Consider the following 15,774-nt stretch of genomic DNA (forward strand, 5'->3'; position numbering starts at 1 on the left):
ATAGTATATGTTCTAGAAATGTTTGTGGAACTGAACAGAAGGGGCATTCAGAATTTCCAGTATCTCTTTTAGTAAACATCTGTGAAGATGAAAGTTGTCAAGGAATGAAAGAAATGGTTTACTGTACTGATGAGAGTGATGATCCTGTCAGCTTGTCTCCGCCCTCAGTAAATCTTTTAATTTAGACCTGCTCCAGCTCCAGGAGACTGTGCAGAGTATTTTGGTTTTCATGTGAGATTTGGCATTTCTCTTTAATTAATTTTTATTTTTAAATGAAATTAATGAATCTATTTTAAATAGTCAAATAGGACTACAAGGTTTCTAACAACAAAAATGGGCAGTGTCTTCTTCCCTAGATTCTTTCAACTCGTTTAACTCTTTCTTCTGATATTTACCTCTGTGTTTCTAAGTAACATTTTTATCACTATTTCTTGACTTTTTTTTTTCAATTTGAGGCATTATTTATTTCCTACTATAAAAGATCAGAATCTTCCTCTCTTACATATTAGTCTCTCAACTACATAGACACCACACACTCCCTTTTCCCCTTTATCCCTTCCTTCACATCTCCCATCTCAAACTCATTCTGAGCAGTATGCGTAATATATTACTGTTGTTGTTAAACTGGCATTCAGTGCTTACATTTTTTTTTTAAGGAGTTCAGTTTTTTACTGAACAGGTTACAGAAGAGGTTTAGTCAAAAAGACCAAAACTGATGTCATGTCATCATCAGACTCCTTTGATTCTTCTTTCTTTGCTTCCGCTTTCTACTCCTCAGCTGGTACGGGGAGCGGGACCTCCTGCTGGTGCAGGTCCACCAGCCCCTACGTTGCAGGTGAGGCTCTCCATGTTGACATTGGCCAGGGCCTTTGCAAACAAACCCAGCCCGAAAGGTTCGGCATTTACGCCGGCTGCTTTTAATGAAGGCATTGATCTTCTCTGTGACAGTCACCTCATCATCGTGTAGGATGAGGGCCAAGCAGATGCAGGCAGGGTCCAAGACGGAGGCAATGGCGCGGGTGAGTGCTGAGTGGATAGTCGCCCGATGAAGTGAGGGCCTCACCCCAGCCTGGCCTTAGCTTCCTCGGAAGACCAAGCACCTTAGCAGCAGCTGAGGAAATTCAGTGCTCAGATTATTATCATCCCATAAATATTCACAGCTAAGCCATTTGCTTTACTAGGATTATGGGCTCTTTTTTTTTTTTTTTTTTTTTTCTTTTTCTTAGAATTATCCATTGGTTTTATTATTACTTTTGCAGAGACAGCTCTCGGTGCTGTCTCTCTTCCTGCACGGATCTGAACTGTTATCTTGTTCTGCTGCAGGTCTTCATCATCGTTCTGGTGGCGTTTTGGGAAGGAGTAGGGATAGATAGAAGTGTTCAGTCTGTCATCTTTAATCAGAGTTCTTTTTTTATTTCTATTTTTTTTTTTATTCTAGAGAGAGCGTACGCAAGCAGGGGAGGGGGGCAGAGGGAGGGAGGGAGAGAATCCTAAGCAGGCTCCACGCTCCACGGAGCCTGATACGGAGCTCTGTCCCATGACCCTGGGATCATGACCGGAGCCAAAATCAGGAGTCAGACGCCAGGCACCTGACCAACTGAGTACCCCAGATGCCCCTCAGGATTCTTCATCCTAACATTTTTATGTAAGCATTATTCAAAATTTGTACAAAGGTAATTTCTATCAAACTAAAAGATCTCTCAAAGACCTTACTACTTCGTTTTCAGTGTTCACCAGCAAGCTGATCATACGGTCTCCAAAACAGTCTGATTCACGTGTTCAAACTGGGAGGCCTCCCTCCTTCGGGTGGGTCTGCCCTCTCCACTCTTTAAAATTGCCCTTGAAGCTCAGTAGTGGCATCTTCTTTGGGGCCCGCGTTTCTTGCTTTAGGGCATCACTACAGCTTCTATTTTTGATGCCATTGATGTAAACAGTCCATTCTGTCTTCCTGTATTTCAGATTGTTTGTGACCTTTGTATATGTGTTTTCCTTCTTCATCCTTAGCATTTGTCCCACTGTCTTTCACTTCATTTAATTGTGTTTGTCTCTTGGCTTTAGAATAGAATCTCACCTTTTCCATGTCCCCTCCTGGTCTAGGTTTGCACATCATTTTTTCCCCGGTCCCTCACCTACTGCCCTTTTGGGGATAAGACCTATCAGTTTATGAATTCGGTTATGTGTTGACTTTCTCTAGCTTGTCCTGGTAAGACGTGACCCAGAGGTTTTTCCCAAACTTGGATTTCTTTTGTGATCACTGCTTATTTTGCTAGAGGATATTTGCTCACCAGTTCTCCTGTCTGTATACCTTGCTGCGTTTGCCCACAGCTCCACGCCGCTTGCATCACCGATCGCCTTCTCTGTTCAGCCCTGCCTTTGAGATTGTGTATATGAGCGAGTTAAAATGAAGCCAAAGAAAACCTGGTATTGTGCTGTTGCTCTGAAGCCTCTGATAACCCCTCTTGAGGATAGTCTGTGACCCTATTTTTCTCTCTTTAAGTTTCTTAATGACCTTGCATAAGCATGAAAATTGTGAAAGACACTTTTTTTTTTTTTTTGCATAACATTTGTATAGCTTAGAGATACACAAATAAGCAGGCTTCTCAGATTAACATTTAACCACGTGCTTTAAAAAAATTGGTATCTTTCCATTTTTTGTCTGTTTTTCCCAGCCATTCGCTATCACTGGTGGAGCTGAAGAGACATATAAGATCTTAATTGTTTATTTCAGCCAAAATTTGGGGTACCTACACTGTGAGACCCAGAGCCAATTACTGCAGGAGATACAAAATGAATTAAGACCAGACTGTGACCTCGAGTTATTTATGCTGTAGTAGGAGAGATAAGACAGGTATACAAATGAGGCTTATAAAAGATACAGTAAAATTAGCATTGTAAGGGAGTTCTAAACAACGTACTATGAAAATTCAAAAGGACGTGAACTTAAAACCACCTGTTGAGGGGCGCCTGGGTGGCTTGGCCGGTTAAGCTTCCGACTTCGGCTCAGGTCATGATCTCACAGTCCGTGAGTTCGAGCCCCACGTCGGGCTCTGTGCTCATATACACCGCTCAGAGCCTGGAGCCTGTTTCAGATTCTGTGTCTCTCTCTCTCTCTCTGCCCCTCCCCTGTTCATACTCTGTCTCTCTCTGTCTCAAAAATAAATAAACGTTAAAAAAAAAATTAAAAAAAAAAACACCTATTGAAATCAGGAAGGGCATTTTGGAATGCTACAGAACATTTCCAACTATATAAATATTAAGTAGGCAGCATGCCTCTTTGTGTGTGTGGGTGTGGAGGGGCACGGGTGGGATCTATCTTACCTGTGCCATTTTGATTTAAAAGTTCCTTCCTGAATGAGGGTCACATCCTAATGGAAATAACTTGGAATTTTTTATTCCAGTCCCAGTGCTGCTGTTTCATTTGCTAGGTTTGATAGTATTAGAGTCTGGAGTGGACACACATTGCAGTCATATGTGTTCCCCCGTCCCTTATCGGAAGGAAGTCCACTGTCTTCGTCTGGGGGCTTCTCTGAATTGTTCAAGGACCCCGCGGGAGGTAGCTAGCACAGAAGGAGAGGTAGTTAGGACCGCTTCCACCCTCCAAAGGGAAGAGCCCATACATAGTCTGCTGCTGCTTTTCAGTGCCTCATGGGGTTCTTTTAAACACTGGTCCTCACCTTGTGACCAGTGATACTGACCCACTGCTAAGCATGCTTCGGTGGAGGAGCTTGTCTCTGTTCAGCTCAGCCAAGAACCCCCAGCTGACCTCTCAGGACAGAGCTCTTGGTATTGTGCTCTTTCAGCTCTGTGCTCAACCGTTTTCTTCGTGCCAGGTGGCCCAGGAAGCTCTGGGGCAGAATCTTTTCAGACACCTGCCACTTTACAGACCCAGAACCCCTAACCCACGTTTCTCCAAGAATCCACCGCTAGGAATCAGGCAGGTGACCTCTTTTCCAGACTCCAGATGCAAACACTCATTCTTTCCTCCCTTTCCCCATGCAGTGAGGTTTATCACTCATCCTTGTAAGGCAGGCTGAGGGTACTTTTGCTCTAAAGGGAAGATTTCCCAAGTGATTCAAGGTGATTATTGGCATTCTCTCAGTATAGAAAAATGAATTTAATCAGTGATGGGTGTTCTGCTTCCTTAATGGTGTCTATCAGATAATGTTATTGTGAAGCTAAAATGAGATGGTGGTATGAAAGTTTAAAGAGCTGTAGAAACGTTATTATCATTGTTACGCTATCATTTCCCGTTTAAATCCCTTCAAAGAGTGACCTGACCCAGCTTTTCTTCCAGCCTCGTTTTGTATTGCTCCATCTCTTTCACTGTGCCTACCAGTCTTTCTTACTCTTGTCATGGTGTTTCTCCCTCACTGGACTTCTGCAGATACCATGCTTTTGTAGAAAGTGTCTTTTTCTTCTCTCTGCGTACCGAAAGCCTACATCAGTGTCTCCTCTTAATAGACCTTCCCTGAAACTGTAATACAAACCAAATTGCCCATGCTTTGGGGTTAGAAAGCCCAAAGGTTTTTTTCCTTCTCAGTACATACCACAGTGTAAAAGATATACATGAATTGGTGATCACTTATTTAATTTCTTCTCTGAATACCAGCACCAAGAGTGAACATGCTCTGTTTACTCTAAAAAGTAGCATTATTATGTTATTTGGTTCTCAGAGCACATCGTGCTCTACTATGTTACTCTTATAGGTGAGAATATCTGTTAAATCATAGGCAGAGTTGAAAGATAAGAAGCTGAGATTGGCTTTCTTCCATCTTTCTGAATGGAAATTTTGCATGCCTTCTTTTTCAAGTTATCACTGTTAGTGACTCTGTTCAAACAATGGCATCATGGAAGACTTTCTTTGCCAAAGAACAATAAATTATGTGTTGATCATTGAGAAGGAAGGCTTTGTGTTGTAGAAGAAATTAAAATCTGTGGTTTTTCTGAAACTTATTAAATCTAAATCATCGCTGTTTAAACATAATGGCGACCCCTAGTGGATATGCTGTACAACTGACCAAAATATCAGGAACCCTCAAACTGATAGTCATTGTGTAGTAATCAGAGAGTAATCTTTTTCTTTGAATGTCAAGTATGTTTCATACTTGAATTTAGGAATTTTGACAAAGATTTGATTTGTGAGGTCCACAGCTCTTGTTCCCTCACTTATCTGTATTTACTGTTTTTTTAAATTACTTTGATTTATACCTAACTCTGTTAACAAAAGAATGAAATGGTAAAGAACTACAGAGTGCCTCATTCAAGCTACTTCTGGGATTTTATGTCCTATTTGATCCTTATAAGCGTACATAAGTAGTTTTTACATACACACTTGTAATCACATTATGGGCGTAGTATTTTGTGTTCTTTTATCACTTGACATGATTTCATTTAGACTATCTCACATGTCTGCAGTCAGCATATTTTTAATTTTTTGTGGTGTGTAATAATCTTATTATGTTGATACATGTAATGCATTCTATCTTTGCTTTTAGTTTCTTACTGTGATAGTGAAACTGTGCACATCTTATTAAAAATCTAGAAATCTCTATTTTCAGGCCCCAGGTAATTCCTGAGATCTGTTGGAGTGTGAAACCCTGGCCAGGGAATGATTCACCTTTAAGCAGCATCTTGCCTGCCCCACTGACATTGGACATGTTGTCAAATAATGCCCTGCTGTGCTCCCGTGTTCCCTGACACCCCCCCACCTCCCCCCCGCTTCACTTTGAGGAGACCTGAGGTACATTGTTCTGTATCCCTTCCATGACAAATTGTTGCCCTGGCAAGTGAGCTAAGGTGGGAATAGACTTCCAAAATTATTTTAATCCAGCCAGGACATAGTGTCCTCTCCCAAATATGTATTGACTTGTCAGTTACTTTTGGGAAAGGAGACATGATTTTCCAGTTAAAAGATTGGAAAATCCTGCTGGTAGAGTCATAATTTATCTAAAAAGCTGAAAACTGAATATTAATTTTAACTTATTTTGGTCAGAATCTATTCAATGGGGTATGATCTTTGAATTAAGAAGATTTCATATCATTTTAATTTTCTTCTTTATACTTAACTATTTTCTTGATGTTCTATAATGAACATATATTATTTTTATATTCTGAAAAAGGTGAGTTTTCTAAATTATAGCATCCCAGTGAACCCTATAGAAAAATATATAAAACATTCAGAATCTCATCCCCTAGAGATCATTGCTGTTAACATTTTACTGTATTTGCTTCCAGTTTTTTCAATGCATGTGTAAAATATATTTATAAATATTATATTTTAAAAAACAAGCTCCAGTACATGGGAATACAACTTTATAAAATTCATACAGATTGGAGAGTGATTATTTACAATCAAAAGGATTATCTACAGGGGCGCCTGCCTGGCTCAGTCAGAAGAGCATGCTACTCTTAATCTCAGGGTGGTGAGTTTGAGCCCCACATTGGATGTAGAGATTACCTAAGGAAAAAAAAAAAAGGACTATTTACAGTTTCATTATTAAGCTCCCCTGTTATACTTAAAGAAATTCAGTTCCTAAGAATTCATTTTATTTGGGGGCGCCTGGGTGGCTCAGTTGGTTGAGCATCCAACTTCGGCTCAGGTCACGATCTCGCGGTCTGTGAGTTCAAGCCCCGCTTCGGGCTCTGGGCTGATGGCTCAGAGCCTGGAGCGTGCTTCCAATTCTGTGTCTCCCTCTCTCTCTGCCCCTCCCCCGTTCATGCTCTGTCTCTCTCTGTCTCAAAAATAAATAAAAACGTTAAAAAAAATTAAAAAAAAAAAGAATTCATTTTATTTGTTTTTTTTTGTTTTCTTTCTTTCTTTTTTTAATAACTTCTCTTGAACTTGAAGCCAGGTATGTTGCACATTTGAGCCAAGGTTCTGTCAGAAATTCATGTTTTTGCGGCATTGCGCTTTGTGGGCACTTGAGGAATGCTCACTGAATAAACTTGTCAGGCATTTACTGAAACTGCAAATTGACCTCCTGGTTCCATTTCTGACAAGCTACAACAAAATGATTGTCTTGCTTTTAGACCCAAAAAAGACCTGGTCTGCTTGGATGACTAAATTCCTGAAAGAACTGAGATAAACAGTGCAGAGCATCATAGTAATGTTGCTTGGTGAATAGAGTGTTGTGAGGCCTGTTTTGTGTGGGGTTTTTTGGTTTTGTTTTGTTTTATTTATTTTTTTTGCTTGTTTTGTTTTTTGTACCAGCTCAGTAGATCGCTTGCTAAATGTCATCTGACTGTCAGTTTCATCAGATGTCTGTATTTTTGTTACATTTCCTTGTGATTTGATCTCTGATAACGCCTAGATAATCCTGAGTGGAAATGTTCATTCTCTTTCATTTTTCCTCAAATGTATCAACTCCTTGTTCCCCTATCACTGGTCTGTCATTTTTTTTGAAACAGTTTTTATTTTTAACCTATCTTATCTTCTTTCTCCTAATTAATTACATTGAAAAATACAAAGTAAAAGCAGGAGAGGATGATAAAAAAATACATAAACCTTTGGTCCATCCTTTGTGAAATGAGAATCCATGCTCATTCTTTTCATCTTTTGGATCATTAGCTGTCTAATTCAGAAGCCCTGTGTTTCAGAGCAGGGTGGTTTGGTCAGTCCTAGAAGATCTATTTATTTAATTTAAAAAACAATCCATGATGGGTAATTCAAATATATATTTACTGTGACACCTTACCCCCCAAAGTAATACAAAGCTAGTGTTTTAAACTTAGTACTCTATAAGTCAAACCAATTTCTCTGTGCATACTTACAGGCAAAGTAGCTCATGGGTACTAATCTGATTTCCTTTCTCTATAGATCATGTGACAATGCAAATAAGAATAGCCCTTTTCTCTTTTTTGTTCTCTATTTAAAGTTAATTGGACTATGTTTTAAATTATTTCTCTGATGAATGGCTGAAAACTTAATTTGGAGGGACTTTTTGCAGAATCATGTACGTGAAAGCAAGTGATTTTTTTTTTTTAATTTGAATCCAAGTTAGTTAACATATAGTATAATAATGATTTCAGGAGTAGAATTTAGTGATTCATCACTTACATATAACACCCAGTGCTCATCCAACAAGTGCCCTCATTAATGCCCATCATCCATTTAACCCATCCCCCCACCCAAAACCCTGCCAGCAACCCTCAGTTTGTTCTCTGTATTTAAGCGTCTCTCATGGTTGGCAAGTGATTTTTTTTTTTTTAAAGAACTATTATCTAGCTGCTGACTATACGTCCTGAAGCATTTAGATGTTCCTAAACTACATTATTAATTCTGATTGTTTTCCTCCTAACAGTCTTGGGAGAATTTTCATAACCTTTTCTTTCCCTTTCTTTCCTTCTTTCCTTCCTTCCTTCCTTCCCCATAATCTTTTCTGATTGAGAACCAGTGGAGTTAGACAGATCTGGGTTTGAATTCTTCCTCTTGCCATTCCCTGCCTCTGTGTGGCTGCATAAAATAATCCATGTCTCTGATTCCTTTTCTGTAAGTTGAAAGTGTTACTGCTGACTTTGTAGGATTGTTGTGAGGAGTAAATAACATATGAAAACTTCTGTATGCACAGTGCCTAGCAAAAACAAACCTTTACATGTTAGCTTTTATTATAGACTGGGAGTTGGTAAGCTTTTTCTATAAAGGGCCAGATAGTAGATATTTTACACTTTGAGGACCATCAGTCTCTATCTAATTACTCCGTGTACCTTTACAGTGTGAAAGCATCTACAAGGCAGTATGTAAACAGATGGGCATGGCTATGTTCTGATAAAACTGCTTATAAACAGACATGGGCTATAGTTTGTTGATTCTTTATATACTAAGAGATGAAGCAAGGTGTGAAAATACTAAGAACTCAGTATAGCTCTTCTGTGAAATGGATTATCAAAAGAATTTAGGTTGATTTAAAACTTCAGTTTACAATCCCAGGCATTACATTTCAAAAAAATTTTTTTAACATTTATACATTTTTGAGATACAGAGAGAGACAGAGTGCAAGCAGGGGTGAGGCAGAGAGAGGGAGACACAGAATCCGAAGCAGGCTTCAGGCTCTGAGCTGTCAGCACAGAGCCCGACGCGGGGCTCAAACTCATGAACCCCACGAGATCATGACCTAAGTCAGATGCTTAACTGACTGAGCCACCCAGGTGCCCCCAGACATTATATTTCAAAATATCAGTGTTAAAATAGGTTCTTCTCTGTTAATATATTTTATATTAAAAATTTCAGCTGCCAGGAACCATCAAAAATAAACATTTCTAGATCCATAAAAGCACTTTAGTGGAGAGCATTCTAAGATATATTCTTCTTGCCTTCTTAAAAACAGTATATGAGGTGCACCTGGGTGGCTCAGTTGGTTAAGCGTCCAACTCTTGGTTTCAGCTCGTGGTTTGTGGGACTGAACTTAGGGTGTTTCTCTTCTGATTATTTTACCTGTTTATTTCCCACTTCCCCATATTCTTGATAAGACAGTGAATGTTGATAGGACAGAGAATGGGGTTAGGCCAGATACTGGAAAGGGGCAAGTTCAGTGGTGATTCTAGTTGAAAGAGGTTGACTCAAAAAGCTATGTTTGCATAATAAGCACTATAGTTTTGCTTAAATAACATGTTTATTTGGAGTAACTTATAGTGAAGAGGCTAAAGGTCCCCAAGCTATTCTTTGTACCATTATGCAGGATTAGGGGGTCATATACACCCCTCCATCCCCCCCCACACCCTCAATTCTTAAAGTCTTTGGGGTGCATGGGTGGCTCAGTCAGTTAACTGTCCAGTTTTGGCTCAGGTCATGATTTCACTGTTCACAAGTTCGAGCCCCACATCAGGCTCTGTGCTGACATCTCAGAGCCTGGAGCCTGCTTTGGATTCTGTGTCTCCTTTTCTCTCTGCCCCTCCCCTGCTCAAGCTCTCTCTCAGAAAATAATAAACATTAAAAAATAATTCTTCTGGAGTGGCCTTTTCACTTTCTCTCCTATTTTGCTATTTCTCTCCTATCTCTGTTGACAGTTATGACTCTAAGATTATATTTTTTAGCCTGGATGTCTTTTTAGGTATGTATATTGAAGCTCTCTAATGGGGTAATAGTACCTGCCTCAGAGTGTTGTGAGAATGCCATAAAGTGCTCAGAAAACTTTAGCTACTATTGTTATCAGATAACCATATTCCAAATTTCCTTTTTTAGAAACCGAGTCAGCAGTACAGAAAGAACATAGAAACCAGACACCTGCTCCATCCGCAGCTCAAACTTCTGCTCCTTCTAAGTACCACCGAACTCGATCTGGGGGAGCCAGGGATGAACGATACCGATCAGGTGAGAAAGAACTGAAATTTACCAGCAGAATAGTTTTTAGTGACTGTAGTATGAACTCTGTATCCTGAAAGCTTTTAATGTTTGTTTGTTTGTTTCCCTTGAAGGGCCAAGCAAGTCTATATTAATTCATTCATCAGTCATTATCTATTATGTGCCAGGTGTGATAGATACTCAATATTTGTTGGGGCTGCAGCCCCAAATATGACGTTTCTGCACTCAAGGTCAGAAGGGGAGCCAGACAAGTACAAAGGCAACATGAGTACATAAATAAGAAAGTAGAGGGCTAGGGTCACATGAGATGGTACTGAGAGAGCTCAGTGGACTCTGTTGGAAGTGGCCTCTGTGTTTGCTGGAGCTATGGATCAGTCTTTTTACTAATGGAACTGGAACAGAAACTTACAATGAAATTTCAAATTAGTAAACTCTTAAACTTTATTTCTTCTGACCCAAAAGGGACCCATGAGATGGGAAAAGGCAACATGCTGTGGGAACATGCCCCTGCAATATCATGGCCAGGACCGATGAGCAGAGAAACAAATCATAGACACTCAGGAGGACTGGTGGCATGGCAAGCCCGTCCCATGCCCACCTACTGTCCACTGTGCTAAGACAATCTCTGCAACACATTTACTGTCTTCAGAAATAACAGAATTGGGGTGCCTGGGTGGCTTAGTTCAGCATCCAACTTCAGCTCAGGTCATGATTCACGGCTCACGAGTTCAAGCCCCACATTGGGCTCTGCACTCACAGCCTGGAGTTGCTTCAGATTCTGTGTCTCCCTCTCTCTCTCTCTGCCTTTTCCCTGCTCATGCTCTGTCTCTCTCTTAAAAATAAATAGACACTTAAAAAATTTTTTTAAAGAAGTAGTGGAATTAAGTCACCAAACTAATTGCAGTGTTCTTTTACTTTCTTCAGATTTTTGACTCCTGTACCAGCTAACCTTTTAACCTTTTCTTGAATTAGAAAACAGGGTGAAGGGCACCTGGGTGGCTCAGTCAGTTAAGTGTCCAACTCTTGATTTCGGCTCACGTCATGATCCCAGGGTCAGTTGTGGATCAAGCCCCTCATTGTCTTCAGTGTGGAGCCTGCCTGGGATCCTCTGTCTCTCTCCTTCTGCCCCTGTCCCCCGCTCATGAGCATGCATGCTCTCTCTCAAAAATAAATAAATTAAGAAATAAAAAAAAAGCAGGGTGTGTATCATATCCTTTCAGAAACTGATTTAGAGAAAATAAGGAAAAGGACATGGTTGTCGACCTGTGTCAGACATTTTGGGAGCTGATTTTATTAGATAGCTATTTTTATACACTGAAAGGAAGGAATGAGAAGTGTTACATAAAAAAAAAAACAAAAGTAGAGGTTAGGGGCCCCTGGGTGGCTCAGTCAGTTGAGCATCCGACTCTTGATATCAGCTCAGGTCATGATCCCAGGGTTGTGGGATCAAGCCCCACGTTAGGCTACTCACTGAGCTTGGAGGCTGCTTGGAATTCTCTCCCTTCCTCTGCCCCTCTCCCCTGCTCAAGAGCACCCTCTCTCCCTCTCTCTTAAGAAAAAAAAGAGGTTACATGCCACCCCAGAATTTTCCCTTATACCTAACCTGGTCTTGATTGATCAGAGGAGGCTTTCTCAGAGAGTGAGACATCTAAACTGTGTCACGGCAGACAGACTGAGGGAAATAGCATCAGATAGTAGACCTGAAAGGAGTTCATTATGGAATGTAGAATGCAAGAACCCGGAAGTAGGTGGGAGATGAGGCTAGAAAGATGACCAGGGATGAGATCTTAAGGAATCTTGAATACCATTAGAGGGTTTCAGCGGAGCGGTTACATTTGTATTTGTTCTAGTAGTTTGCTCCATCTACAGACCAAGTGTTCTACCATTACTGTATCCCAGTGCCTGGCACCGGGCCAAACATACATAAGAGCTAAATAGATATTTTGGAGAAAAGAAAGAATAAAAGTAGTTGTTCGTTAAAGAGTGGATTAGAGGGAGGTACAATGGGATATAGAAAAACATCTCAGGAGCTCCTCTTTGTTGTCAGGACCCAAGCCTGATTTCCCGGGCACTTTTGACTCTGGGGCCCAGGTTCAGCAACAGTGGGTTCTGACCAGTTCAGAAGGGTTTCGGCCTCTAAACTCTCATCTCTGGACTTCTGAGAGTTTTGTGGGGGTTCCCCCGCCTTGTTTGTTTGTTTTTACAGCATATAATAAAAAAATTAGGAAGGAACCAGAAAGATGATTCTCTACATCCTATATCCAGGCTGATCACATACAGAGAAAGGCTATAGTGACCTTTACTGTAACATTTTGACCTCAGTCAACTAAAACCTAACTGTGATCTCTAGCCCCTTGCTCTCTTGTACCAATTCTTTCAGATTTACCCCAAATGTGGGAAAGTGTAGTCTGTGAACCAAATGTCGGTTAGCCAACTGTGTTTCTTAGTTTGGTGCAGAGATCTTGAAGAGGGTTTAAGAGTAAGGTTTGGGATATTTGTCTCGCAGGGACTTTTTTTTTAAGGTAGTAGCAAGAAGACCAGAGAGGAGGTAAAATAGGGAAGAAAAGGCCATTTAAAACCCTGAAGATATTGAAAGATATGAGAGTACCACAGTACTATCATGAGGGGAACATGAAAGTGGAGGCATGCAAGCATGGATTTGGGGTAAAAAACACATTTTTCAGTACATTAGGAATTAACTAAATTGCAAAGGAAAACTCAGCAAATTGCGGCTTCTAATGAATAAGAAGGAATCAACAGCAGCAGCAGAAGTAGAGCAAATAAGTTGTAGAAATTGTTGGGAGTCGAACTTCACCTCTTTGTCACTCCATCTTTAGGAACGGTTACGTTTACATGTCACATGCAAAAGTGGCATAAGAATGGAGGGTGTGTTTAGTAAAATGACAAGCATTCACAGTAAACTGAGAGGTACACCGAAAGGATTTAATGGTGTTATTAAGTGTAACTAGAAAATCCTTTCTTATTTGCTGGAGGCTTATTAATACCTATGACATTTCAACTAATGTTAATCAAATCTAAGTAGACTTAGTATTTCATGTTGCAGACATGGTATAAAGAGCTTATATTTATTCACAGTCAGATATGATCCGATTCCATTCTTTGTGCTTAGTCAAGAGGTTCTGACATTTCCAATACATTTGCTAGTACCTTTTTTTCCTGCACATCAAGGCATGATACAATTTCTACACGTGTGTTATGGTCACAAGTGTAGAAAATACACAGTTGATGCCTGAGATGGAAAGTGATAGTATGGTTAAGTAATTCTGACAACTCCTTTAAAGCTCGGTTTTTGAGTAATTAGCTACCTCAAACAAAACAACAACAAAAAAGGACTTCAGAGTATTTGTATCGCCTTTTCAGCTGAAACGTTAGTGCTGGAAAATGATACCCAGCTTTCACATGTGCTTCTGGCAGAGATATCCAAAGTCAGCTGTGTCTGGGGACTGAACTTCGGAAGTGACTTCTTATCAAAGATCAAGATGAATTGTATGGTGGTAAATGAGTCAAATCCAGTTAAAAGAGTTGCCTGTTCTTATCAATAAGAGGCTTTGCTAATGTAGTAACTGTGGACTTCTTGTTTTGACACCAATATATGGGCCAGGGCTTACCATGTTAGAAAATAGATGGGTGGTTTGATTTGTTTTGTGTTCTGCTGACAGAAACCTTACAGCAGAGAAGAACATGCTGTGTAGTTATTAATTATCCAAATGTCATGGGCCTTGTAAAGCTTGATTGTTGTGAAGAATTCCCTAGTTTTAGCAAAATACTTTTGGAAGTGTAGTATTTAAAAAAATTTTTTTTAATGTTTTTTTATTTTTGAGAGAGGAAGAAGAGACAAAGCACAAGTGGGGAAGGGGCAAAGAGAGAGGGAGACACAGAATGGGATACATGCTCCAGGCTCTGTGCTGACAGCAGAGACCCCAACGTGGGGACCGAACTCATGAACTGCGAGATCCTGTCCTGAACCGAAGTCGAATGCTTAACTGACTGAGCCGCCCAGGTGCCCTGGAAATGTAGTATTTTTAATTAATAAGTCTGAGCATTTGATTTGCTCTTGTTGAGGAAGTGCTTTTTCTCAGTATAAGCAGTTAATCATTTGTTTTCCGGGACAGCTAAGAACCATGATTTCATCTAATACAAGAAGAACACTTTTCACATTTTAACATGTCTGAAATCAGGATATGTTTTATATAAGATGGCATCATAGATTCAATAAGATATGGCAATCTTGATTCAACTAAGTAAACCTCAGGGACACTAAAACAGAATAACATAAATGCAGTATAAAATTATTTCGGAGCCATTAATAAGTTGGTACTGTGGTCTTAAAGGTAACAGCACAACAGTTTGGCAATATCTTTAAAACTTTGAATATCAATACCTTTTTTCCTGGAGATTCCACCTCTAGGAATTTATTTTACACAAACACCTACAAGTGTGCACAAAGATATATACGCAGACATTTGTTGTAATAGCGTTCATAATAATACAGTGGTTAAATAAGTTACAGCATGTCCACACAAAGGAATTCTATGAAAGTGGATTTTAAAATCCTTTGAAAAAGAGGTAGATTTTTTTGTGCAGATATGGAGAGATGTACAAAATATATTTTTAATAAATGCAAGATAGTATGTAATGCATGACCTGATTTTTAGAAATATGAATAACAACATTACACATATTAAGAACACAGATACAGAAACCTGGAAGAATAGGTAGCAAACTGTTGAGGTGGGATTAGTTTTGAGACGCAGTGGATCTCAGAAAAAATTTCACTCCAGCATTATATGTGCTTACATCTTTTTCCAATATGTATATTAATTTTTTCTAATATGTATACTAAGGGTTTTTTTATTGTGGTAAAATGCAAAATACATATAATGTAAAATGTATTCATATTATTTTTAAACAAAAAAGTAGCAGTTTTTTTCCTTTTATTGAGGTAGTATTATATTAGGTCAGGTATACAACACAGTGATTTGATACCGTGAAATGATCACCACAGCGAGTCTAGTCAACATCCACCACCATGCGTAGCTATACAGAATTTTTTGTTGTGGTGGTGAGGACTTTTAAGATTCATTCTCTTAATTCTCAACTTTTCAAATGTACAATGTATTAGCTACAGTTACCATGCTGTACATATATTCCCATGACTTAATTATTTTATAAATGGGGGTTTGGGAAAGCTAGTTTTAAAAATGATAGCCCTGGATAAATGATTTAAAGCAATAAATCAGTTATTGTTCTTAATGATTTTTACTCTAAGTATGGATTCTTCTGACTTAGTAATGGGAGCTAAATGCAACAATAACTCCCTATGTTACCCTAATAGAGAACTTTCTTTCTCTGTCTAAATCTGATCTCTGGGGCGCCTGGGTGGCTCAGTCACGCTTCTGACTTAAGCTCAGGTCATGATCTCATGGTCTGTGAGTTCAAGCCCCTCATTGGGCTCT

The 15,774-nt window shown here is 39.5% G+C and overlaps 1 protein-coding gene and 1 pseudogene across 4 annotated transcripts in view; one reads left to right on the top strand and one right to left on the bottom strand.

The window, feature by feature from the left end:
• The window catches only part of DIP2B (DIP2 acetate--CoA ligase B (putative)), a 224,407-nt gene that overhangs the window by 117,285 nt on the left and 91,348 nt on the right, over positions 1-15,774 (top strand). For all 4 annotated transcript variants that reach the window (XM_060657640.3, XM_060657642.3, XM_060657641.3 and 1 more), the window contains exon 3: positions 10,178-10,306. In XM_060657640.3, coding sequence (XP_060513623.2) covers positions 10,178-10,306 — 129 coding nt within the window. The remainder of the gene's footprint in view (positions 1-10,177; positions 10,307-15,774) is intronic.
• Positions 694-2,342, bottom strand: LOC132695184 (large ribosomal subunit protein P1 pseudogene; annotated as a pseudogene).

Source organism: Panthera onca, chromosome B4 (assembly GCF_046562875.1).
Source record: "Panthera onca isolate mPanOnc1 chromosome B4, mPanOnc1 haplotype 2, whole genome shotgun sequence".
NCBI lineage: Eukaryota > Metazoa > Chordata > Mammalia > Carnivora > Felidae > Panthera > Panthera onca.